The 25,145-nt window shown below is 52.1% G+C and overlaps 1 protein-coding gene across 1 annotated transcript; it reads right to left on the reverse strand.

Moving 5' to 3' along the window:
• Nucleotides 1-776: 776 nt before the first annotated feature.
• On the reverse strand, nt 777-24,904 carry SLC13A2 (solute carrier family 13 member 2). The gene is made up of 12 exons (XM_055580120.1): nt 24,777-24,904; nt 10,026-10,154; nt 9,158-9,294; nt 8,845-9,050; nt 7,976-8,156; nt 7,752-7,874; nt 5,000-5,218; nt 4,734-4,822; nt 4,322-4,443; nt 2,677-2,838; nt 1,910-2,047; nt 777-1,438 (listed from the first exon to the last, which is right to left on the reverse strand). The coding sequence occupies exons 1-12, from the start codon at nt 24,876-24,878 to the stop codon at nt 1,268-1,270; spliced, it is 1,779 nt and encodes a 592-aa protein (XP_055436095.1). The 5' UTR covers nt 24,879-24,904; the 3' UTR covers nt 777-1,267.
• Nucleotides 24,905-25,145: the final 241 nt, after the last annotated feature.

Raw genomic sequence — 25,145 nt, forward strand, 5'->3', positions numbered from 1 at the left:
TTTTTTTCCCCTCTGGCTGCACAAGGGAACTGGACAACACATTTGGAAATTTCCATCTAGGTGACCTTCCAGCCAGGAAGGGGTGTTGAGCTCCCAGCATGGATGAAGGAGGTGGTAACATCCTTCCCCACCCCCACCTGACTTTGCCAGATAATGAAAACTCTGGAATTCATGAAGGCAGAGTTGGGGAAGGTAGGTTGGGAGGCAGAATGATCCAGAGTGCAGTCCGGTCCTGGACTCGGAAGGCCATGGCCGGCTCTGAACCTGTTCCTGTGAGCCTCACGTGTATGCGTCCTGCTGCAGGCTGCCATTTTGGGTGAGGGTCCAGCTTTCTGGGCCCTTAGCATGGGTCAGCCTGCCTCCCCTGGTCTGGAGGGACTGGTTTTTCCAGCTGGTGGAGGGGTCGGTGAGGAGTTGGCAGGGGCAGAGGGTTTTATGTAAATGCCCAGGGAGTGCTCTGGGAACCGGGAGGCTGGTTTTCTCTAAGACACGCAGGGACTGGCAGCTCCCAATTAGCCAGGCCAGGTGATGTCAGTGCTGCTTTCCTGGGTGGCTGCGCCCACTCCGATTGGCCTTGGCAGAGGTTCCTGGCCATTACCTTCTCCCTTGGGTGGGAAGGGTGCCAAGGGGGCCGCCATCCAGGGTAGATGCCAGGTCCCCTCCCAGCGTATTCCCCAACCTGGGGCCTGAACCACATTTGGGGACCCAGTCCTGGAAAGTGCCATGAAAAACCATCCGCACACTCTACAGCAAAACTTTAATGGGGCAGATATTTGAACCCTCCCCCCAAACCTGAGAGGCTGGGGAGAACTCAGTATGTTGGGCCGGTCCCAGAGACTGTTGCCATGACAACTGCTGGTAGGCTTTGCTGCCCAGGTGGCTCTAACCCTGAGTTTCAATAAATAGAGGACAAAGGGGTCTGGTCGCCCACCAAGCTGGGGAGACAAAGACCTGGAGTGCCAGACAGAGCAAGTTGTCATGTCTGTGACCTCACACGGGTACACGATCAAGTGTACACACCTTGGATCATGTGCACACACACAATCCCGCCTTGCCAAACATCCTCACATGACACACACGCATGTACATACACACACTTTCCTCAGACACACAGGACTGAGCTCACATACCTCTCCCTTGCAGACGCACATGAGGTTAGATATACAAGTGCCTTTCAAAGTTCGGCTTGGAGCCTGGTGTTCCCTCCCAGCTCACAAGAGTAGGAACGAGGTGGGTCTTTCTGGCTTGGGCCAGATTATCCCTCAGCCTAGGGGCTAGATGTTGTGACATTTGCCTGGCTGACCCCACAGAGGCCTGTGGTGTTGGACTGGGCCCAGGAGGGGAAGTTGTGCAGGTCGAACATGGGGATGCTCCAGCTGTTGATGGCCAGCGTGATGACCAGAACCCCGATGATGTTGAGCATGAATCCCGCTCGGGCCTGGGGTAAGGAGAGCCAATCTGAATGTGTGGGTGCTAAGCTGGGCCAGCACCTATCCCTTAGGTATTCACGGGTGCTTGGAGCTCTCTCACTAGCAAAACTCTCCCTGGGAAGTCCACTTTTGAGTCTAACCTGCGGCACAAGGCAACGTCCCTACCACTGCCTTTACTCACAGTGCTGACAGGGGGAAGGGGCACTCCCAGGGCCCTGAGTCCATCTCCCAGGTGCGGGTGCCTGGCCTCTCGGTGCCCCTACATTCCTCACTCCTTCTCTCCCTCTCAGTGGCCTAGGGCTGGCAGGGACCGGAGACCCTCAAGTGGGGACCATGCCCTCTCCTCCCCCCCATCACCCACCCCAGAGGGGTCCACTGTCAACTCTGAGGATCTCAGAGGCTTTAAGCTACTCGGTGGCCCACCAAGGTGGAAAGACAGGGAGGTGCATGCTGAGGCATTCGAGACCCCTGCCACTCACCATGTCTGTCACTCTGAGGCCTCCGAATGAGAAGGCGATGGCGTTGGGTGGGGTGGCCACAGGGAGCATGAAGGCCAGGGAACTGGCAAGGGTGCAGGGGAGCATGACGTAGAGAGGGTGGATGCAGATGGCCTGTGACTGGAGGGGGAGACCGTGGGGCAGAGCTGGTCTCAGCCCCCCTCCCAGAGGGGAAGGCCTGACCCCCAATTCTTCTTCCCTCTCTGAGGGCCAACCCTCAACCCCACCCTAATACACACTCTGGCCATGAGCCCACCACTTCTGCCAGAGGGCACTGGGTGACCTGGGAAGGGCCCCTTGACCTCTCTGGAGGGGATAAGTGTGCGGCCCTGCCCAGTGGGGCGTGGGAAGGGGAGGGACTCATAAAACGGATCTCAAAGGGGCTCAGGGTGCCGTCATCAAAGGCTGCGGGAACGCTCCTGGGGAAGCAGGGGCTAGGGACGCTCCAGGAAGCAATTTCATGCCGTCACCTCAGGAACGACCAGAACCGGAACTGGGCCAGGGATGTGGGGTGGGGCCACCGGTGAGCTCCAGCAGGATACTCCAGAGGTGACGTCACCAGGGATGGAGTGAGTCAGGGGCCAGAAGGCCTTGGGGCCCAAGGTTACTGAAGAGCCTGGGGAAGGGTGGAGGCTCGGGGGTCCTTTCTCAGAAGTGAGAGGAGGGAGGGGGCAGACGGTTGCTCTGACCCTGGCTGGGATGGGCAACAGGGCTCCCTGGAGGAGGTGTGTCTCCTGGTCCAAGCTCACCATGGAGGCCAGGATGGGCAGGAAGAGAGTGGTGGTGGCCACGTTGCTGGTGCACTCAGTGAAGATGGCAATCAGGAGGCAGATGATAAAGGCGATGGCAGCAGGCGGCACACTCTCCAGTGGGGTCAGCTTATCCCCCAGCCACTTTGACAGGCCCGATTCCTGCCGGCAGAGGAGGGTGGTGGGTGAGAGGCTGGGCTGCCTGGGGCTCCAGAGTCCCTGGCTGAGGCTCTGGGGAGGGTCCTGCCCTTGCCCATACCTCTCTAGAGTCTTCAGGGTCAAGGGCAGCTTGGGAGGGAATGAAGAGACCCAGCTGAAACCAAAGTCTCCCTCTCCTGCTTTTTTTTTTTAAATCAATTAATTAATTTTTGGTTGTGCTGGGTCTTTGTTGCCGCACGGACTTTTCTCTAGCCGCAGCAAGGGGTGCTACTCTCGGGTTGAGGTGCGTGGGTTTCTCATTGCTGGTAGCTTCTCTTGTTGCGGAGCGCGGGCTCTAGGGCGCGTGGGCCTCAGTAGTTGTGGCTTCTGGGCTCCAGAGCACAGACTCAGTAGTTGTGGCACATGGGCTTAGTTGCTCCACGGCATGTAGGATCTTCCCAGAGCAGGGATCGAACCCATGTCTCCTGCATTGGCAGGTGGATTTTTTACCACTGAGCCACCAGAGAAGCCCCCTTTCTTCCTCTTGAAGGACAGTTGGATGTGGGAAGAAAGAGATGGGTAGCAAAGAGAAGGGGTCAAAGGGCTTTCTTGGGAAACGTGGGACTTGGTGGGAGAAAAGACCTTTGGCCCCACTGACTCCTGTTCTCCTGACCTCTCTTCCGGGGGTCCCTGGCCAACTTTAGCCTTCTCCCAGCCCCCACCAGCCCAGCAGGTTGGGAAAGAAGGGACCTTGCTCCTGGCAAGAAGGGAGAAGGGGAAGGGCCCTGGTAGAAACTGGGAACAGGCTGGCAGGGGGACAGGGACAGTCACAGGGTCAGAAGAGCTCCTGTAATGCCAGACTGTAAATCCCAGGGATCTGGGACTTTATTTTATACATCATCACCCACTTAGCACTCAACACCCATTACAGAGCTTGGCACTGTTACTGAGTGCTTGATGGTTGAACTAACCAATCCTTGACCCAGGGAAGCTCCTGTCTATGCAGTGAACGAGCTTAGCCAGAATCCCGAGGCCTAGGGGTGCAGGTTCATGATTCCCCTCTTGGATGGAGGCTCTGCAGAATGATGACTCGGTCCCCAGAGCCTGGCTGGGTATGATCGTGGCACCCCCTGGTGGCTTCAGCCAACAAACTGCATCAACCCAGTGGCTTCCGTCTCCTCCCTGGTGTTAAAGCTGAGATTTTCTCTGTCCGGCAGGGGGTGAGGGAAGGGCCTGGGTGGTCCTGAGTACAGTCCCTGCTCACCAGAAAATCCTGCCTTCTCTTTGGCTTTGAGAACCCAACTGGGCAGAGCTCCCTGTGGCCCGTGTTTTCTCTCCCTCCCTTAGGGCTCTTACCTGTCTCTCCAGCTGCTGCAAAGGCTCTGCCCACCAGGGGGCTCCCACGTAGGGGGTCAGGGCTGCCCGGGATGGGAGAGAAGCAGGGCCCCTCTTTCCCTGTCACAGGGTCTCCCACCAACGGGGCTGGGGAGGGGGTGGGGTCTCTCACCTCACTGCCCTTGGCCAGGGCAAAGCCACCACCCAGAAGGATCACGATATTCCAAGGCATTTTCTTTTTTACTATATCCCAGGTGAGGAGGGCAGGAGGGGCCTTCAGCTTCCCTGGGTTTCCTACTCCCCAAGCAGAAGAGGGTGGGTCACCAGGAGCCAATAGGCTTTCCCTCCCCTCCCCTCCCCCTGGGGGCTCTCCAAGCGGTCTTGATCAGAGCTTAATGCATGGGAGAGAGGGGCCCTCAGTTCTGCCACATCTTGGCTTTGTCCCTGAGTCCCTGTGCCCTTGGCAAGTCAGCCCAGCTTCTCTGGGCTTTGTCTACTCCTGCCGAGTATGGTGGGAGGAAGGCTGAGTGCCAGAAGGCAGGGTCTGCCCAGAGGCCCTTCCCTGCCCCAGGCCAGGTGCTTACCTGGTTTCTGAGTCAGCCCTGGGATCTTGGAGGGCACGATGAACATAATTACAGCGATTAAGATGGCTACTGTTCCATCGGATGTCATGCTGTGGGTGGGGCAGGGAGGGCAGGTTTAAAGGCTCAAGGCTACTCAGGGTCACGAGGGGGAGAGGGTCTGGAGAGGAACCCCTCCCCTAGACATGCCAACCTCCCTCCTGTTCTGAGTTGGGGGCCCTGCTTCCTTCCCTCCTCCCAGAAGTATTCCTCCTTCCCACAATCCTCACCTCTTCCCATTCTCATCGGAAAAAGCCAGGTTACCCCAGCCTGTGAAAAAGCCTGGCTCCCGAGTGAACCAGAGCACCACCAACAAGACAAAGAGGAGGGTGACAGCCTTTTCCGCGAAGTTTATGGGGCCCAGCAGCTTGTGCTCTCTCCGGATGACTTCGAAAGCTGCTCGCTCCTGATTCTTGCTCTGTTCCCCCAAGCCAAAGTTCTTCCGGAAGCTGCAGATGGGGGTGGGGACAGCTTGTGAGGGCCCCCACACCAGGCAGGGGAGCAAGGGGTTCTGAGTGCCTGAGGTTTTGTTTCTTTTTGATTGTTGTTGTTTTGGCCTTGACAAGCTGCTTGTGGGATCTTAGTTCCCCGACCAGGGATTGAACCTGGGCCACAGCAGTAAAAGCTCGAGTGTCGACCACTGGACCACCAGGGAACTCCCGGGAGTGCCTGTGTCTTAAAGGCTGAGACATGCAGAGGCCTCCTTAGGGTTACCACACTAAGACTTTGGTGCCCCCAACATTCTGGAAGAAAAGCAGAAGACTCTGGTTTATAAACTCTATTCATAAAGAAGGCTGAGCACTGAAGAATTGATGCTTTCTAATTGTGGTGTTGAAGAAAACTCTTGAGAGTCTCTTGGCCTGCAAGATCAAACCAGTCAATCCTAAAGGAAATCAGCCCTAAATATTCATTGTGAGGACTGAGGCTGAAACTGAAGCTCCAATACTTTGGCTACCTGATGCCAAGAGCTGACTCATGGGAAAAGACCCTGATGCTGGGAAAGACTAAAGGCAGGAGGAGAAGGGGACGACAGAGGATGCGATGGTTGAATGGCATCACCGACTCAATGGACATGAGTGCAAGCTTTGGGAGATGGTGACAGGCAGGTAAGCCCGGCGTGCTGCAGTCCGTGGGGTTGCAAAGAGTTGGACACGACTGAGTGACTGAACAAACAACTGGTTTGTCAGGGCTCTTATTTAGCAGAGGGGCTGGTAGGGGGTGGGGTTTCCCTGTACTTGGCCCTGTGCCATCTGTCTCACTGACCCCTCCATGCTTCCAGGAGTTTTCTTGTGCTGAGCTTTCCCTTGCTCAGAGTGAGAAGGCCCCAGAAGCCTGGACCCTGTGCTTCCTTCTGGCCCTGACTCATCACTCCTCTCCTCCAATAACTTTTCAGGAAATCCTCCCCTCCCTCTCCTACCGCTTCTGGGCGCCCTCTGCCAGCCTGAGCCCCACCCACGCTGTCCAAAGAAGCACAGGGGTCTGCAGCCTGTTCCACATGCACTGGTTTAACTCACGTTGATGTTTAACTCTTTGCTTGGGCAAATCTCAACTCCCCTGCTGGACTGTGAGTTCCTTGGGGGCAAAAATCATGTTTCACACATGTTTAAATCCTTTATGGTGCTTGGCACTGTGCTGGTCTCTTTGACTAACACTTTGCTTTGTATCAGGCCCAACCCCAACCCAATTTCCCTGCACCTGCCCAAGCAATGTTATAGCAACGATGCTTTAAAACTTTCAGTGACCACCCCCTGCCTGGGCAGGAAGGACAAATAACAACTTATATCACAGTAACACTCATACCACCACTCCTAGGTTGGACTCAAAGCAGACATCATTAATCAATCCCAGACTCGATTCCTACTGAGCCCCAGCAAGGTCTCACGTGATTTTCAACTTGGAGCTCTGGTGACAAGGGCTGGAAGTCAGAATAAAACCTCCTTACTACTCTTGGCCTCAAGAACAAGGTGGCACATAAGATTCCCCCATAATCTCTCCCTGCCTTCTTCTCCAGATGTGTATCCTGATACTCCTTTTTTAAAAACAATTACATTTTTTCTTTTGCAATTAATGTTTTTTCTTTTGTGGTTAAAAAAATATTTTTTGGCTGCATCCGGTCTTAGTTGCAGCGTGTGGGCTTCCCTCTGGTTGTGGTGGCCAGGCTGCCCAGCAGCACGTGGGACCTCAGTTCCCTGACCAGGGACGGAACCTGCGTCCCCTACATTGGAAGGCAGATTCTTAACTACTGGACCACCAGGGAAGCCCCCTGATTCTCCTTTTTTTGCTCTTTATGTTTCAACCACACAGAACTGGAGTTTCCCCAAACCCAGCATATTCTTTCTTGCCTCTTTGTACAAGCTATTCCTGCTGCTGAATGTCTTGACTTCATCTTCTACCTGGCTGACTTCTAACTCAGCAAGATTCAGTTCAGGTGTCATCTCTGCCAGGGGCCTTCTGGAGTCTCTGCTCTCCTGGGCTGTATTCCCACAGCACCTAGGCTTCTGTCTGTCACTGCCCCCACCTTGTCATCACCCATTACATGGTGAGCTCCAAGGACAAGGCCTGTGCCTAGCGCTTGCAGTGTTTTCAGGACCAGGCACACAGTAGGAGCACAAGCGTCAGCACTTCTATAACTGACAAGCTCAGAGCGTGCACTCCTTCAGCACCTGCGAGAGGGCTGTGGGTCATTATGGAGTGGGACCTGGCCTGGGCACCAGAAGATCTGGTTTTCAGTCCTAGCACTGACATGTCTAGCTATGGACCATGCCCCGAACCTCAGCTTGCTTATCTAATAAATGGGATAATACTCTCCAATCATTCCCTCCAATGGGGGACCAAGGGCATAGAAGGGCCTTGGGAGGCAGAGGTTTGCTCGCTGAGATGGTGATTATGTCCTTTCCCAAAAGGCTACCTGGGTACCCAGCTGGGCACTCCCAATGGGTAAGGGCAGGCACCTGGGCATCTCTTCCCCTTTCTGCCACTTACTTGAATCCTAAGAAGAGGATCTGTAGCCACACCCAGGAAAGCAGCAGTAAGATGATCATGGCAGGGAAGGCAAAGCCGAACCAGGAGGCGAAGTTCACCACGTTGCCATTTCGGGGGAAGATCCTGAAGGGGAATAAGGGCCGCTGTGTGGCATTGCCTGGTGACAAGCCAGCTCCCTTTGTCCCCCAGTCAGAATGCAGACCCTCTCCCCCTCAATCACTCACGAGTTGACCTGGCCTTGCAGTACCAGGTTGGGGGTGGTGCCGGTCAGGGTGGCGATGCCCCCGATGCTGGCCGAGTAGCACACACACAGGCTCAGTCCCTGGCTGAAGCGGAGCTGCTCCTTGTTCTGCTGTGTCTTGGACTCCGAAGGAGTCGGTGGAGCAGGGCAATCCTGCTTGTTGTCTGGGAACAAGGGAGAGCTGGGGTCGGGAGTGGGTGCAGGGCCAGATTCGGGGAGCATGGCAGGGGCTTCATGGCCTCTGAGGCGCCTTGTCACTTAGCAGCCTAGACCCAGGCTGGGGGGAGAGCCGAGGCTGCCCCCAGGTCTGGAAGGACAGGCACTCCCTGGGGTCTCAGGATGGAGTGACCCTCGGATACCACCTGGCCCAACCCCTCTCGGGAGAGGGAAACTGAGACACAGAGAAGGGAAGAAGATTATCCAAGCTGCACAGGAAGAATGGAGCCCGGACCCCTGACGGCCCACCCAGGCTCCTGCTCTCGGCCTGCCAGGGTCACCTAGCATCTCGGTTTGCCCAGGACTGAGGGAATTCCCAGCCTGTGGGACTTTTCATTTCAAAACCAGGAAAAATCTCAGCCCACCAGGACAAGCTGGTCACTGAACTTCTTGCTTCCCTCTTCTGTCCCAAAAGTTGCCAAGATATGGATTTCCCTGATGGTCCAGTGGCTAAGACTCTGTCCTCCAAAGCAGGGGGAGTGTAGGATCGATCCCCAGTCAGAGAACTAAGGTCCCACATGCCGTGGGGGTGTGGCCAAAAATTAAAAAAGAAATCGGTGCTCAGATGACTCCTCCTATCATGAACATCATCTCGGACCCTCCCCAAGAGGGGTTTGGGACAGGGCCTGGCCTCACCTTTCTCATCAAGCTTGGTCTCTTCCTTCTGTTCCTGGAGTTCAAAGGCGGGGTTGTGCCTGCCCTCCTCAACATCCCTGTCTGTGGGCATCTTGTGCAGCTGCTCCAGAACGGCGTGGGCTATGGGCAGCATCATGGCGGTGGTGGCCGTGTTGCTGATCCACATGGACAAGAAGGCCGTAACCAACATGAAGCCCAGAATCAGCCTGGCGATGGACAGACCCACACACTGGTGTTCCAGCATTCCTGCAGGGGCTGGCGGCCCAGAACACCCACACCCCAGGCCCTCCCGTCTTGGTCTGTGGGGACTCACAGGGCAGGCCGCACCCCGATGATGAGGAGCACGCGGAGGGCGATGCGTTTGTGCAGATTCCAGGTCTCCACGGCGAGGGCCACCATCATCCCCCCAATGAATAGGATGTTGGTGTCTTTCAGGTACTCAAGGCTGACCTGCGTGGGGACAGGGCTTACAGGGTGCTGACGCTGCTATTTCTGCCAACAGAAAGAGGTTGGTTCCCTGGGCTCTTGGACCCAAATGGAAATGGTCTTTGGATCCCCCATTGTTGAATATTAAGCAGTTTCCTCTCTTTCTGATTAACCCGTTCTCCCATCAGCAATGACTGAGAGATCGTCCAGCCTGAATCCTTCCATGCTTAAAACCACTGACTGGGAGAATTTAATGCTGTTTCAGAATCTAAAGTCATGGTTCTCTGTGGTCCCTGGGTCAGCATCATCACTGGCCTGGAACTTGCTAGAAATGAAATGCTTAGACCCTGCCCCAGATCTATGAAATCAGAAACTCTGGGGTGGTGCCCAGCAAAATCTTTGTTTAACTGGCCCTGCAGGTGATCGTGGCGCATGCTCAAGTTTCAAAACTACTGAACTAGAAGAAGACAGACTCTTTGGCTGGCTATCAAGCCCCCTTTCCCTCCCTAGCCTAGGCCTAATTGCTTCCACTTTGAATTAACTCTTGACACCAACTGTGCCCCTGGCATTTCTAGAATGCGTTCTTCCTGGTCTTCTAGTTGACTCCTCCCTCTGTGCTCCCCGACCTGCCAGGCAGAGGCAGGGACCCGTCTTCCATGCACTCTGCCTCTGATGAGGTTTCTTCCGTCATCACCATCCTAGGGCAGACCCCTCCATCCTTGGGAGCATGTCCTCCTGTGAATGGGGAGGCTTACCGTGGAAGCAGTCATTATGCCCATCATGGGGAACATGATGACGGGGAGGAAGGCAGTGACGGCCAGCGGTAGCGCCTCGGTGCACCAGAGCAGCGCCATGAGGATGATGGTGTAGGCGCAACAGGCTTCCTGCAGGCAGGCGGGGAATAGCAAGCTATTGGAGGGGGCAGGTCTGTATCTCAAAATCACATCACTTCCTGTCCCCAGAGGAAACAGACCATTTGTAACAGTGCAGGGAGACCCTGTAAAACTCACAGCCCTTGATTCCCAAATCCAAGTTCTCATTTAAAAATGGAGATAGGGACCTCCTTGGCAGTCCAGTGGTTAAGAATCTGTGCTTCCACTGTAGGGGGTACAGATTCAATCCCTGGCTAGGGAACTAAGATCCTTTGTGCCATGCAGTGTGCCCCCCAAAAAAACTAAAAATGGAAATAGAAAGCAAAACACTCACCACCTTGTATTTAGCCCTGGGGAGTCTAGACATTATAATCCATCTGTTGAATATAATCCTATCCCCTTGGGGATTGCAGGGGGCTTGGATAAGGATTCTTAAATGAGATGGGGAGCTCATCTCAATGAAACCGGGGCCTGGGAATTGTGGAGCACTGCCTGGAGCTCTGACCTTCCCTCCTTTATCAAGAGTCTATAAGAATACATCTATTTGTATGACGCTTAAATAGTAATTGTTTCTTCTGCTAGCAGGTGAGTTCCATGAGAACAGAGTAAGTTTTGCAGCATCTGGATCCTCGGAGTTCAGGACCCAGGAGGCTTCAGAGCAAATCTTTTCTGAATGATTCACTAATCATTGAAAAGTTTTGGGAATGGCAGGAGTCTCCTTCCAAGTGATCCTGGCATGACCACTGCATTGCACAACTCCAGGAGGTGTCATTCACATTTCTAGCATATGTGAGGGACTTCCCTCATGGTCCAGTAGCTAAGACTCCAAGTTCCCAATGCAGGGGGCCCAGGTGCTATCCCTGGTCGAGGAACTAGATTCCACATGCCAGAACCCAGAGTTCACATACTGCCAACTTAGAGATCATAGGCCGCAACTGAAAGATCGGGACATGACAATAAAGACCCCGAACACGACAAATGAAGTTCCGGTGGGCTGCAACTAAGACCCAGAGCAGCCAAATGAGTAAATAAACATTAAAAAAAAAAAATAGAATATCTGAAAAGTTCCACCATCCCTGTGTTGTACGGAGAATTGTGGAGTAAACCCTGAGTCATGGCTTTGTGAGTCTTGGGGTACCAGAGGCCCCCCTTTCCCTCAGGAAGCTCCCAAAGCTAGGAAGGCCTGACTTCAGGCCTGGTAGGGGACCTAGAGCAGGAAGTCGGCCAACCAAGACATCAGGGGCCCACCCACCTTTACGGGGCCTCTCTGCAGGCCAGGGGAGGGAGGGCAGGCAGGGGAATCATTAGCCAGAAGGAAGCCTCCAGGAGGGGTACTTGGATCCAAGCCTCCTCAGGGGCACTTGCTCACTCTTTGTTTGCCGAAGGAAGGGGCTGCCTGCTCGGACAAAGCGGCTGGGGGGCCCCTCCTCTCTTAACTGTCTCAGCTGCCCTGCCCCTCTTGCCCTCTCCACCTGGTATGGGCTGGGCTCCCCCCTTATACCTCAGGCCCTTAGTACCCTGAGGTTGGAAGGAAGGTCTCAGGGAGAGGAAGCTGCTGTTTACTGAGTAACTTCTAGGAGCTGGGCGTTTTCAAGTTTGTAGTTAGAGCCACTTTTGAACTGTGGTGTTGGAAAAGACTCTTGAGAGCCCCTTGGACTGCAAGCAGATCAAACCAGTCCATCCTTAAAGAAATCAGTCCTCAATATTCATTGGAGGGACTGATGCTGAGGCTGAAGCTCCAATATTTTGGGCACCTGATGGGAAGAGCCGACTCATTGGAAAAGACCCTGATGCTGGAAAAGATAGAAGGCAGGAGGAGAAGGGGGTGACTGAGAATGAGATGGTTGGATGGCATCACTGACTCAAGGGACATGAGTCTGAGCAAGCTCCAGGAGATAGTGAAGGACAGGGAAGCCTGGCATGCTGCAGTCCATGGGGTCGCAGAATCAGACACGACTGAGCGACTGAACAACAAGTTATAGCCACGGGTGGGTGTGGTGGTCTCATGTTACATAGGACCTCCAGGGGGTATGTGGCTTGCTCATGATCACAGAACCAGGGAAGGGCAGAGCCGGGTGGGAACCTAGGCAAGGTATCCAGGATTGCACAATTCCCAGAGCACTCCCCGTGGAGTCATATCAGTGGCCCGCCGGGGGGTAGTGTGACACGTAGCCTGCACACCAAGTATCTCTGATGCCAGGCTCACTTTTTTGTCCATGAAACGTCCACCACCTTTCTCCCCCAGACATAAACTCATTGGCACAGTGGGTGGGGAATGCCTTGATCCTTGAGCAGAGACTTACACCTCTTCCTCCCCTAGCTGGAGGTAGTTTCTGCTGAAATCGCTGTTTCTTCAACCATTTTCTCAGTTACAGTGATGTCATGGCCTGTTATCCATCCTCCCCCGCAGGCTACGGGCAGGCCAACTCCTCTGGACCCTAGTGTGGCCCCCACCCCCTAGAATTCTTTGGCCAGAGACGAGGAGGGGAGCTGGGGTGGATGATTCCGCTAATTCAAGAAGATAGCTTTGCAAAAAACAACAGCATAGGTATCGTTGAGGTCTCCTCCATGGACATCATGCTCTCCACGCTTCAGGTGGTTCCAATTTCATATTTAGTTGCTCTGTGATTTAGAAATGACTATTGTTCTCCTTCAGAGAAGGCAATGGCACCCCACTCCAGTACTCTTGCCTGGAAAAATCCCAAGGATGGAGGAGCCTGGTAGGCTGCAGTCCATGGGGTCGCTAAGAGTCGGACACGACTGAGCGACTTCGCTTTCACTTTCCTCTTTGATGCATTGGAGAAGGAAATGGCAACCCACTCCAGTGTTCTTGCCTGGAGAATCCCAGGGACGGGGGAGCCTGGTGGCTGCTGTCTATGGGGTCACACAGAGTCGGACACGACTGAAGTGACTTAGCATAGCATAGCATAGCATTGTTCTCCTTTCACAGATGAAGAAATAAAGGTGCCAATAAATTAAATATTTCAAAGTCACACAAATCAGTGAAGAATCCAGACTGTCTGGTTCTTGAGCCCCAGGGTTTTGCCTTCTGCCTTGAGCGTGACGCCTTGCAGGTAGGGGGTGTCCTTCAGTCTTGAGCTTGCTGTGGCTAGCAGGGTGAATGGGTGTGAGTTAGAGCTCAGGATCCACACAGAACCATTTTTGCTGGGGCCTGCCACTTTCCATTGCCTGGCTCTGGGCAAATTCCTTCAATTCCAGGTCCCCATTTGCACCCTCCAAAGGGAGCTGTGAGCACCAGTGTGTTGAATCTATGGCTTCTGTACTTTACAACTTTCCTGCATCCCTCTCCGTATCTGTCTGTCTCTGGGTCAAAACCAGTTTCAGAGTTCCATTTGGCAGTCTTCCCTGGCCCTGGTGGCTCTGGACCTGTGTTCCCATCCCACCCTCCCAGGAAGTCAGTCCAGCTGTAGCATAACCCACTGACCTGCTCTTCCTGGATCATGGGGCTCTTAACTTGGGCATGGAATGCCAAAGGTCCATGAAGCTGGGTGGGAAAACTATTTCATCTTTTAGCTAACATCTAAGGTTATGAACACAGGCAACAAAACTGTAGAGCTGGGTTTTTTTTTTGGCCGTGCCTCTAGGCTTGAAGGATCTTAGCTCCCCCACCAGGGATTGACCCGGGGCCCGTAGTGGTGAAACACGCTGAGTCCTAACCACTGGAATGGCGGGGAATTCCCCAAACCAGACAACTGTTGATGGTACTAATGACGATTTAGTCAAGGATATTCGATTGTGATTGTCAGTTGTTAGGGACCTGCAGAGATCAGTGGCTACAATGATCTCAAAAATGCATCTCAAAATATTGTTTACATCTATCTCTATCTTGAAATCGTGGTAGTAATTATATCAACACAGGATCTTATTTAATGCTTTAATAAGGAAACACTTATATTTCTGAACTGCAATTAATTTTTTTATACTTTTATAACTGTGTTCCAAAATGATTGGTTTCCTTCTCCATCCCACACATTTTATTTTGTGCATTTCAAGGCAATATTCTGAGAAGGGCCCAGAGTCTTCACCAGACAGTCAGTGACATTCATGGCTCAGAAATGAGAACAGAACCCAGAGGATCCTTTCTCTTTGGTCCCTCAATGTGTCTGATTCCAAGGTCTGCATTCTCCCGCTTTAGAAGTGAGAAGTCGGGGGACTTCCCTGATGGTCCATTGGTTGAGAATTCACCTCCCAAAGCAGGGGACGTGGGTTCCATCCCTGGCGGGGGAACTAAGATCTCACATGCTGTGGAGCAACTAAGCCTGCGCACCACGACTATGGAGCCCATGAGCTCTAGAGCCTGTGCTCCAAAACTAGAGAAAGCCTGTGTGCCACAACAAAGGCCCAGTGCAATAAGAAGAAAAAAAAAGTGGGCAATTGAGAGTCAGACTTGGCCTCCTAGGCCACCTTATACCCTCTGCCTTGCTGCCATCTCTATACACGTTAGGCTGGCCAAGCTCAGATGGTGGCCTATGGCATGGGACCCAACTGTCTTACTCCTCAATCTGCTGCACTGCTCGGCTCCACAGGTTTCAGGTATATATTCTCTTTTTTTTACACCCTAAGTCCCCCTACCTCTTCTGCATAGCATGCATTACAATCTGTACTTAAACATTTGCTCTCACAAATTTCTTATGATGAATATCCATCTTTGGCATCAGACTGTACTCTCTAGGGGGCAGGGTCTGGATCTGTTTGTGCTCACACCAGCAGGGTGTCTAGCACCTCTATGGAGTTGCCACTGGATGAATGAGTGGATGAATATCAGGCACTGGGGCACAGACATAATTCAGGCCTGGCTCCAGCCCTCAGGGAGTCTGAGTGCCCCATGTGGGCTGGTTCATAGTCATGGCGGATTGCCTGCCTGGCAAAACCAACAGCGAGCAGATGAGATAAACGCTCAGATGGCTTCCAAACCCCAAGGCTGGCAGCTTGCTTCTTTTGTGATAGGAAACAAAAGTCAGAGGTCAGAAAACCTGAGTGCCCAGGCCCAGCTTTACGGCTGCATGTCCCTGGGCAAGCTATTTAACATCTCTCAGCTTTGGTTCTTTTTTTTTTTTTTAAATAAGAAATATTGAACATTTCCAACTGTATACACATTGCTCTCTTTTAAGAAGTGTCCTTATCTACCAATAGGGATAAGAGAAACACCCACTTTGCTGGGTTATTATGAGGATGTAGGATTTGACCATGTAGGTTTCAGCTGTAAAGAACTGTGGATGACAGTGAGCAGGTGGCCTGGGTTAAACTTGGCAGAGAAACGTGCTCCTGGGCTGCTGGGGAACCAGGGTGGATGCATGAGGTATAAATAAAGATGCTGGTGCCAGGGAATCTAGGGCAGACTCTGGACCCTGGGTGTGGACAGGGTGGGGACCTGAGGGCATCATGGCCTTTACCCATTACTGGCACAGAGAAGCCTAGGGCAAAAATGTCCACAATCTCAAAGATGTTACATCTTATTCCTCCTGGTGATTGAAGGTTAACCCAAGGGCAGGCTACTCCCACTGCTGCTCTGCCCCTGGCAAGTAGGGATGCTGCGGGCAGGGAGCACTACTGGGTCTAGGGAGAGAGGCGAGGCCCTGGGTGGCAGCCAGCATCATTGCAAAGGGGAGACCAAAGAGTGGGGTCCCAGAGAAGGGGCCCCTTCTCTGTGCCTCCTTCCGTCTGGGCTGAGGAAGGCTTCCAGAGAGAGCAAACTGAGTGGGTGCTGAGGGGTGAATAGGAGTTTGGTGGGTGGGGGAAAAGTGTCAGCATGAGGGAGTGGGCACAGAGGGACAGAACGAGGCACAAACGATCAAATACATTCTTGTGGGGGAAGGGATCGAATGCTCAGGAAGAGTCTCATTTGCCCTGAGAGGAATATAGGACTTTATCTGGAAGACAAAGGTAAGAGGGGGAGATCCTTGGAGGACTGTAAACAGAGAGAGTGACGTGGTCAGGTCGGTGTGTCTATTAAAAGATCACATGGAGGCTGCATGTGTGATTTTTTTTAAATGTCTGTAAGTATTTGTATACACATAGGAAAATCTCTAATTCGAGAATTCTTACCCTGTTTTTGTACCAGGATCCCCTTGGCAGCCTGATGAAGCCTTCCAGCTCCTTCTTAGAATAATGTTTTTAAATACGTTAAATAAAATGCACAGGATCACAAAAGAAACCACTTATATTGAAATACAGTTATTAAAATATGAAAAATGGGCAAGATAGTAACATAATGTGACGCTTAACTAGTAAGCTCTTCACTGGCTAGTGGCTACTGTAATTTCAAAGTCATGATGAACGTCAACAGTATGTCAAGGTCCTGGCAATAGCTCTCATACGATGTGAAAATATCTGTGATTCCTGTGCGTGGCAAAGTCAAAAATATTGTTCATCCTATGGTGGCTTGTTGCCTACATTCACCACAGAAGAAAATGCTTCATTCTTTCGTGCTGTTGGACTTTGTACAATGTGCACGTATCACCTAAGTAAATAAATCAATCGCCTTAAGATAAAAATAGGGGGCTTACACCCGCAACAGTGTGGCAGATGGATCGCCAGCCATGGAAGCTGGGAGTTGACAGGTGGCCAGGCTGGGCTGTCCAGTGGGGAGATGACAGGGGCGCAGAGAAGGTCATGGCAGTGTAGATGGACAGGGAGGACAGACTTCAGAGATGGTGATGGCTGCTGGGCTAGGTGGGAGGGGAAAACTCTAGGTGCCTTTCCTGGGTGTCTAGAGGCACAGTGACCCTGAGGAGAGGAGCCGTGTGGCAGGACTTGGGGAAGGAGGTACAGAGTGGTGTGTGTGTGTGTGTGTGTGTGTGTATGTGTGTGTGTGTGTGATATTCCAGGAATATTAGGCCCATCCAAATGCCTAAAACTTTTGAGAGACTAAACATAAGAGGCAACAGTGGACAGTCCTTAGGCAAACATAAGTCCTTCAGTCTCTGTAGCCACAGTCCTGTAGCCAAACCACAATCTCCATAGCAACTGGCCCCCACAAGGCAGGATTTGCTCAGTGACTTGCCAGTCTCTTTAATTTTGCAGGCTGCCCCCATGCCCGCCACTTGCTACCACCATTTCCAACTCAGGACCAACCAGTGAAAGCCAAATTTGATTTCCAAACAATCAGAGAGGACACCCCGCTTCCAGTTAGCCTTCTTTCAATGTCCCCCTAACAGCACCCTCCAGTCAGGGCACACCTGAAGCCTTACCTCTCTCCACTCTAAAGCATCCCCACCCCTTGCCTTTGAGGCTCTGCCAAAAGCAGGCAATGGAGGCTGACTACCTTCTCTCCTCTGCCTGATCTCATTTGGCTGATCTTTGTTTATTTCCGTGCCTTCATGTGAATGCATTTGTTGCATCATCTTCTGCTTTAAGAGGCCAAAGGGAAGAACAATGGGTCCGGGTGTCAGAGACAACAAAAGTGGGGGGAAGAGTCCTGACATCAGAGTTTGGGCCAGGGCCAGATCCGCTTGTGTCCACTCAAGACCAAACCAGCAGGTAAGAGATGAAGAGAAGCGAAGCGTTCCCACACTCCTCCGTGCATCTGATCCCCACAACAGCCCTGGGCAGCGCTGTTGGATTCTGTTCAGGAAACTGTTCTGCTAAAGTCTTTCTGGTTTTCCCATGCCTGACCTTCATTTAGCAGGTGCTGGAAGTGAGGACATGATTTGGTAATTTGGGGGCAAAGTTCGAATTGGGGAACCTTCTATCTCTTCCCTAGGAATCGCCCTGGCTTTGGAGGCTGGCTCCTACTCTCACAACCTTCAGAGGTCACAAACCTGACTCCGCACAGTCCAGCGCTGATCAGGGACCACACTTCACTGCCCTAGGGGACCTGCCTTGCCTTCCTGTTTCACTGGTGGGAACACCAAAGTCTTCATGAATAGAAGAAGTTATCTATCGGCGTAAGTCAGGTATCCACACAGTGCCCGAAACACTGTGTTGTGTTTTCTTGTTGTTGCTTAGTCACTACTTTGTACTCTTTGCGACACCATGGACTGTAAACTCACCAGGCTCCTCTGTCTATGGGATTCTCCAGGCAAGAATACTGGAGTGGGTTGTCATTTTCTTCTCCAGGGGATCTTCCTGACCCAGGGATCAAACCCACATTTCCTGCTTGGCAGGTGGATTCTTTATCTCTGAGCCACCTAGGGAGCCCCTTTTGTGTTTCCTAGGGGCGTGGAATTCAGACAAGGGGAAGAAGGGACAGGATGTTTACCGAGCTCTGGGTGCCAGGCAGTCTACCCACACAGGTCATCTCGTTTAGTTGGGACAGCGGTCTCTTAGAGGTGAGAGGCTTGATAAAGTTACATGGCTGCTCATGCTACCAAGTGGATTTGGACCCACATCTATCTGGCTCCAAAAACCCCTGATTTGTTCCTGGGCTCTGCCATCTCAACCAAGTCCAGGAAGTCTCAAAAGATAGAGGCAGGTCCCAGAACCGAGGTCCAAATTCTTTGCAGTTTTCAGGCCCACCATACTGGCCCATCTTTGGGGTTCAGGAATAGCTGGCAGTGAGGGTATTTTGGGCTTCCTCAGTGGCTCAGTGGTAAAGAATCCACCTTGCAATGCAGGAGCCTCAGGAAATGTGGATCCCTTGGAGGAGGGCATGGTAACCCACTCCAGTATTCTAGCCTGGAGAATCCCATAGACAGAGGAGCCTGGCGGGCAAAAGTTTATAGGGTCACAAAGAGTTGGATATGACTGAAGTGACTTAGCACCCGTGCAAGGGTATTTTAGTCACACAGCACTTAAAGTGCACATGCTTACACATACCTACTACCCTTGTATCCTAAGAGTAAGAGATCCTAAAAAAGAAAAAACCAAAAGGACTTCCCTGCTGGTCCAGGGGTTAAGACTCCATGCTTTCACTGCAGAGGGTGCAGGTTCCATCCTTGGTTCTGGAAGTTCCACATGCCGAGCAGTGTGGCCCAAAACAACAACAACAACAAAAATAAGCAAATAAAACTGCAGAGCAAGAAATCCTGCCCTCTATTCTTGCTGTAAATACAGTCTGGATTTCAGCTAAGCTCTGTCCTGGCAAACACGGTACCACAGGGAGACGGTTTTCACGAGTGGTTCTGTTGGATCCTGGGAGATATTTGCATTTTCAGCTCTAATTTGGTTGGATGGCATCATCGACTCAATGGACATGAGTCTGAGCAAACTCTAGGAGATAGTAAAGGACAGGGAAGCCTGGCGTGCTGCAGTCCACGGGGTTGCAGAGTTGGACACAACTGAGGGACTGAACAACAGCCACTCTTACTTACTGCCTTTTTGACCTCTAAGCAAGTATTTATACCTCCTGACCCTCAGCATAAAATCTTCACTCCTTCCCTGGACCTTGCAGGGCTGAGCTTGGCTGACCTCTCCCCACTTCTCTAAGGTCATCTGCTCACTCGGGTCTCCCTGCCGTGCTGGCCTTATTTCCTTGCCAGGCTCGCCCCTGGCCTTGGGCCTTTGCACTGTGGGTTCTGCCTAGACAGCTCTTGGCCCAGAGCTGGGCTTGGCTGGCTTGTACTCGCCAGTCAGGTCCTAAGGGAAATGTCAGCACCCCAGTAGGCCTTCTCTGGTCACCCTGTCTAGAGCAGCTCCTCCCCAAGCCATAGTCACCGCCTGCTACATGCTTTGCATTGTGTAGACAGTATGTGCTTTCTGTGTGTCTTTCCACCCCACCCCTACCCCCAGGATCGCAAGTTCCCTGAATCTTACTTTCCACCCCACTGCCCCTAAACAGTAACTGTCATGTGATACTTTTCCTGATGAGTGAATGAATAAATGTAAGGTTTCCGGCACATCATTCTTAGGCATCTGGTTGCGGGGTTGGGGGAGCACTGAGATCTCAGACCCCACTGTCCCCAACCACTAGGAACCCCCCAGCCAGTGGGTGATGGGAATTTCTAGGATTCTGTTACCAATTCTTCAAACACACTTACTATTTCCAGCCTTTGCTCCTAGCATTCTCATCACCTGGCCTGCCCTCCACTAATGCTTCTCACTGTTGAAGTCTCACTCCGCCTTCAAGGCCCAGCTCAGATCCTCCCTTTCCTCAGTTGGGAGGATTTTCTCCCTCCTCTGAGCTCCTGCAGGCTTCTGGCTATAGTCTGGGTGGCAGGAACACATGGTCCTCTAGACTGAAAGCGACTTGAAGACAGAACATCTATGTTCCTTTTCAGCAACCCCTAGCACAGAGCAAGGACTCCACAGACATCCTAGACTGAATGACAGTGGAAGGAAGGATTGATGGCTGGGTAAATGCGAGGTAGACAGCTCAAGAGGTGACACGACAGGGGACCACCCTGCATCCCTAGACAGCCTCGGCCAAGGCCAGATTCCAGTCCAGACTTTGCCTTTTTCTAGCTGGGACTTGCGGAAAATTCCTTTACCACTCGGGATTTACATGTCTGTAAAATGGAGATGGAAGTAGTAACCTCATAGTAACTCAGAGATGATTGTGAGAAATAAGTGGGTTAGTGCTTTGAAGTGCTTGGCATAATGACCAGCACATAAAAAATACTCAAGAAATGTCAACAAGTATTATATGGACACAGGTGTGAGCTGAGTTTTTTCTGGGCCTCCTCCTACCCACTTCAGGGGCCAGGGGTGGGGAGGTGAGCTTGGAATTCACTGCAGAGAGCAGGGACTCAGCAGGAATTGAGGACAGGGCCGTCTCTGCCCACATTCACTTGTTCACTCAGTCATTTGACAAGTATTTGTTGAGCACCTACTATGTGCCAGGTGCTGAGGATTCTGCATGGAAAAAGGCAAAGTCCCTGCCTTCATGGAGGTTACATTCTAAAGTAGGGGGATCAGAGAATAAATGGGAAATAAAGGAACACATCATTTCAGAGACTGAAAGCCCTTTAAATAACAGGTTTTTATAAAAATGAATGATTGGGACTGCTCAGAGAAGTTTTTTCCGGGTGGATTTCAATGGACATCTAGAGAAGGAAGCCTCTGGGAGAAGAATATTCCAGGCAGGAAGATGAGCAATTTGAGGAGCAGAGAGAAAGCTAGGGAGGCTGCAGTACTAAGTCGCTTTAGTCGTTCCTGACTCTTTGTGATCCCGCCAGGCTCCCCTGTACATGGGATTCGCCAGGCAAGAATATTGGCATGGGTTGCCATTTCCTACTCCTGGGGATCTTCCCCGCTCAGGGATCAAACCTGTGTCTTTTATGTCTCCTGCATTGGCAGGCAGGTTCTCTACCACTAGCGCCACCTGGGAAGCCAGGCTGGAGAAGGGCAAATAAGAACAAGGATACAGGGAAGGAGAGGAAAGGTCTGCAGGAGTGGAGCCCTGGGGACTTGTGGCCTCCCTGACAGCTTGGATTGTAGGTTTGACAGGAACCCTATGTGGGGTTTTAAGCAGGGTAGTGACATGAGCTTTTGTTCGGAAAAGACCATCCTGGCATTTGGGTGAAGAATGATCTGGGGACATAGAAAACAGACTTGTGGTTGCCAAGTGGGGGTGGAGGTGGGGGAGAAGTGGATTGAGAGTTTGGGATTAGCAGATGCAAAAAGTATTATATAGAGAATGGATAAACAACAATGTCCCACTGTATAGCACCCGCAGCTATATTCAATATCCTGTGATAAATAATAATGGAAAAGAATATGAAAAAAATACATATGTACAATTGAATCACTTTGTTGTACAGCAGAAATTAACACAATATTGTAAATCAACTATTGTTGTTGCTTAGTTGCTAAGTCCTGTACAACTCTTTTGTGACCCCTTGAGCTTTAGCCCACCTGGCTCCTCTGTCCAGGGGATTTCCCAGGCAAGAATACTGGCGTGGGCTGCCATTTCCTTCTCCAGGGGATCTTCCCAACCCAGGGTTGAACCTGTGTTTCATGTTTGGCAAGCAGATTCTTTACCACAGAGCCACCTGAGAAGCCCCAAATCAAATATGCTTCAACTAGAAAAAAAAAGAGAGAAAGAGAGAGAATGGTCTGGGGACGGGTAGGGATGGGAGAGAAACGCTGGTGGCCTGGACCAGAGTGGAGGCAGTGGAAAGTGACTTCATTCAGTGTATTTTGGGGAAATTGAATCAACAGGACCTGCTGGTGCTTGCGGAAGTGAAGGAAAGAGAGGCACCAGGAATGGCTCTGAGGCGGACGTTGAGCCTTCTCTTGATATATAAGATCAAAAAGAGAGTCAGCGGAGAGAGATGAGGGATCAGGATTGTGTTTTGAGTATGCCAAAGGCATTCTACGTAAAAAGGAAGGGTTTGGCGGGGGGAGGTATCCCGCATTAGTTGGGTAATGCAAGTTTGGAATTTAGAGCTGGAGTTACCAACTGGGGAATCATCAGTCTAGAGGTGCTTTTAAAGGCAGGAGAAAACAGGTCGCCTAGGGCAGGAGTGACAATAGAGAGAAGGAGCAGGAAAAGTAGTCAAGGGAAGAGGCAACCCAGGAGAAGCCAAAAGAAGACAGCGCAGCAAAGAGGAGGGGACCGGCTGTGACACATGCTGCTGAGTGGTTGAGGAAGGTGAGCGGGGACCAAGGGTTCCGTGACACGGATGCTGACGGGCACGCGATGAGAGCCCTCTAGGTAGGTAGAGCCTTTGGGAGCGGAGCTGTCTGAGGAGAGAGGGGCAGTGTAGACAGTCTCGGAGACTTTCTGTTGTGAGGAAGAACAGAGAAAGTGGGCATGTATGTGGGGACTGTAGGATTGAAGGAGACTTTGTTTTTTAATGAGATTCGTATTAAGGCTTGGAGAAGGCAATGGCACCCCACTCGAGTCCTCTTGCCTGGAAAACCCCATGGACGGAGGAGCTTGGTAGGCTGCAGTCCATGGGGTTGCTAAGAGTCGGACAAGACTGAGCGACTTCACTTTCACTTTTCACTTTCATGCATTGGAGGAGGAAATGGCAACCCACTCCAGTGTTCTTGCCTGGAGAATCCCAGGGACGGCGGGGCCTAGTGGGCTGCCATCTATGGGGTCGCACAGAGTCGGACACGACTGAAGTGACTTAGCAGCAGTATTAAGGCTTGTTTGTATGTTGATGGGAGAGATCAGGCAAAGAGGGAAAAGTTGATGATGCAGGAGAGGAGAGGATAATTACAGGAGCAAAGTCCTTGAGAGGGACTGGTAGCCAGGGCCCCAGTGGAGGGGCTGGCCTCGCAGTAAGGACACGGGGCAGTTCATCTGAGTCAGGATAGGGGAGGCAATGTCTGTAGGCAGGAAGCAGGTGGTAGGTGGGGTGCAGGCAACCGGTGGGGTACAGCCCAGGGAAGACAGGGCCTCCTGACACATCCCACCCCCACCAGGAAGCCTGGCTTCTTGTACTGACTCGGGCTTTCCTAAGTGACGGTGGGCAGGTTACCAAATCTTTCTGGGCTATACTTTCCTGGGGAGTAACATGGGAATCACGGTTCCTGTCCAGCCTTCCTTCTGGGGTTAACACACTTGGTTAACTCAGCCTGTTTGGAAGCCAATCTAATGGGTCCTTAGCATAGAGATGCCACTGGCTTTGGCCTGAGATGAGGGTCATCTCAAAGGTCAGCGGGGCCTTGTCACTGACCAGGAGCCGTGCCACTACCTCCCTGTTCCTTATCCTTTTGGAACACCTTGAATAAAAATCCTGCCTCAGTTTCCCTCTCTGAGCAATTGGCTCATTGGGCAGCTGGTGGGTGGCGGGGGAGTGGGTGTGGGATAGGGCCAAGTTCAGGGCCAGGATCGGTCTCAGCCTTCTGGAGGCAGACAGCACAGGCTTTGTAGCCTGCCCACACCACCAGCTCTGCCACTGTCTATGTGACTTGCCAGAGACAGATTTCCTGTGAAACTTGTACTTCAAGGCCACCTCTACCTCTAAGTATCCTTCCCAAAGTCCTGTATTAGTTTTAGATTCATAATTTTGTCTTCTTTTACTTATTAGATGATCCCCAAAGTGTGTAATATTTGAGCTCCAGATAACAGGATCTGCCCTGGGATTTTGGGTGACCACTTTCCCCATCTGTAAAATGGGAGTCAGAACCTGCTTCATAAGATCGGGGAGAGGGTTACTGGATGTGTGGTACAGGGCATGCAGCGGGGGCCTCCAATAAATGAAAGCCCAAGTTATGACTCCTGCTGTTTGCGTGGGATGGGCAGGAAGCGGTAACATTTCCCCCTCCATTCGGGTGTGCGTCTGTAGCACCCACTGGCAGGATCGGCATGTACGATTAATTCCCACCCCTCCTCCGCAGGCGACTTAGCTCTTGGGATCACAGGTGAGCACCTTCACTTTCTGTTTGTACTCTTAAAATTTCACAAACTGCCTGAGGCCGGTTTTCTTCTAATCCCCTTCTTTCACTCTCCAGCTGCTAGACCAGCTCATACTCTCCTGATCAACCCCATCGGCTTCTACCTGCACCTCCTTTATGGAGCTGGTTTTCTGCCTCCTAAGGCAGTAGATGTCAAGTGGACCTAAGCAATTCACATTGAGCTCCCACTACTAGATACCCAGCAAAAGCCGCTTTTGACCTCTTAACCCCTAAGACTCAGGAGGACCAGGAGGAGATAGCGTCATCTCCAGGCTAACAGGGATGAGTGGGCTTTGCTGGTCCTAAAGATGCCCCACCCTGGGACAGATGGTCCCTCCCCTGCTCCTCTGGAGCTTCCCTGTGCCCAGAATCCCAAGTCCTTACCTTGGTCGGGATGAGGATGGGCAGAGGCAGCAGGAAAATGGGTAGGAAGAATACGATCAGGTAGAAGCGATAGGCCCACAGGCCCTGCCAGCAGGTGGCCATGGTGTGGGCCCACGAGGGCTGCCTGGTCACCCTTTGGATCCAGGGAACTGCAGGACGGATGGTGTAAGCAGGTAGGTGGCTGGGCAGGCTTATATAAAGCCACTGGAGTGTTAACCATTGACCCACCCTGGCAATCAGAGTGTTTTTGGAGTCCGGGAGGTGAGAGTAAGGAGGAGAGACCTGCAGGAAGTATAAAGATCAGGAAGACTTTGCAAAGAAAGGGAGGAGGGCAAGACCAGGGAATAAAAGGCTTCAGGTTCTTTCGAG

Source organism: Bubalus kerabau, chromosome 4 (assembly GCF_029407905.1).
Source record: "Bubalus kerabau isolate K-KA32 ecotype Philippines breed swamp buffalo chromosome 4, PCC_UOA_SB_1v2, whole genome shotgun sequence".
NCBI lineage: Eukaryota > Metazoa > Chordata > Mammalia > Artiodactyla > Bovidae > Bubalus > Bubalus kerabau.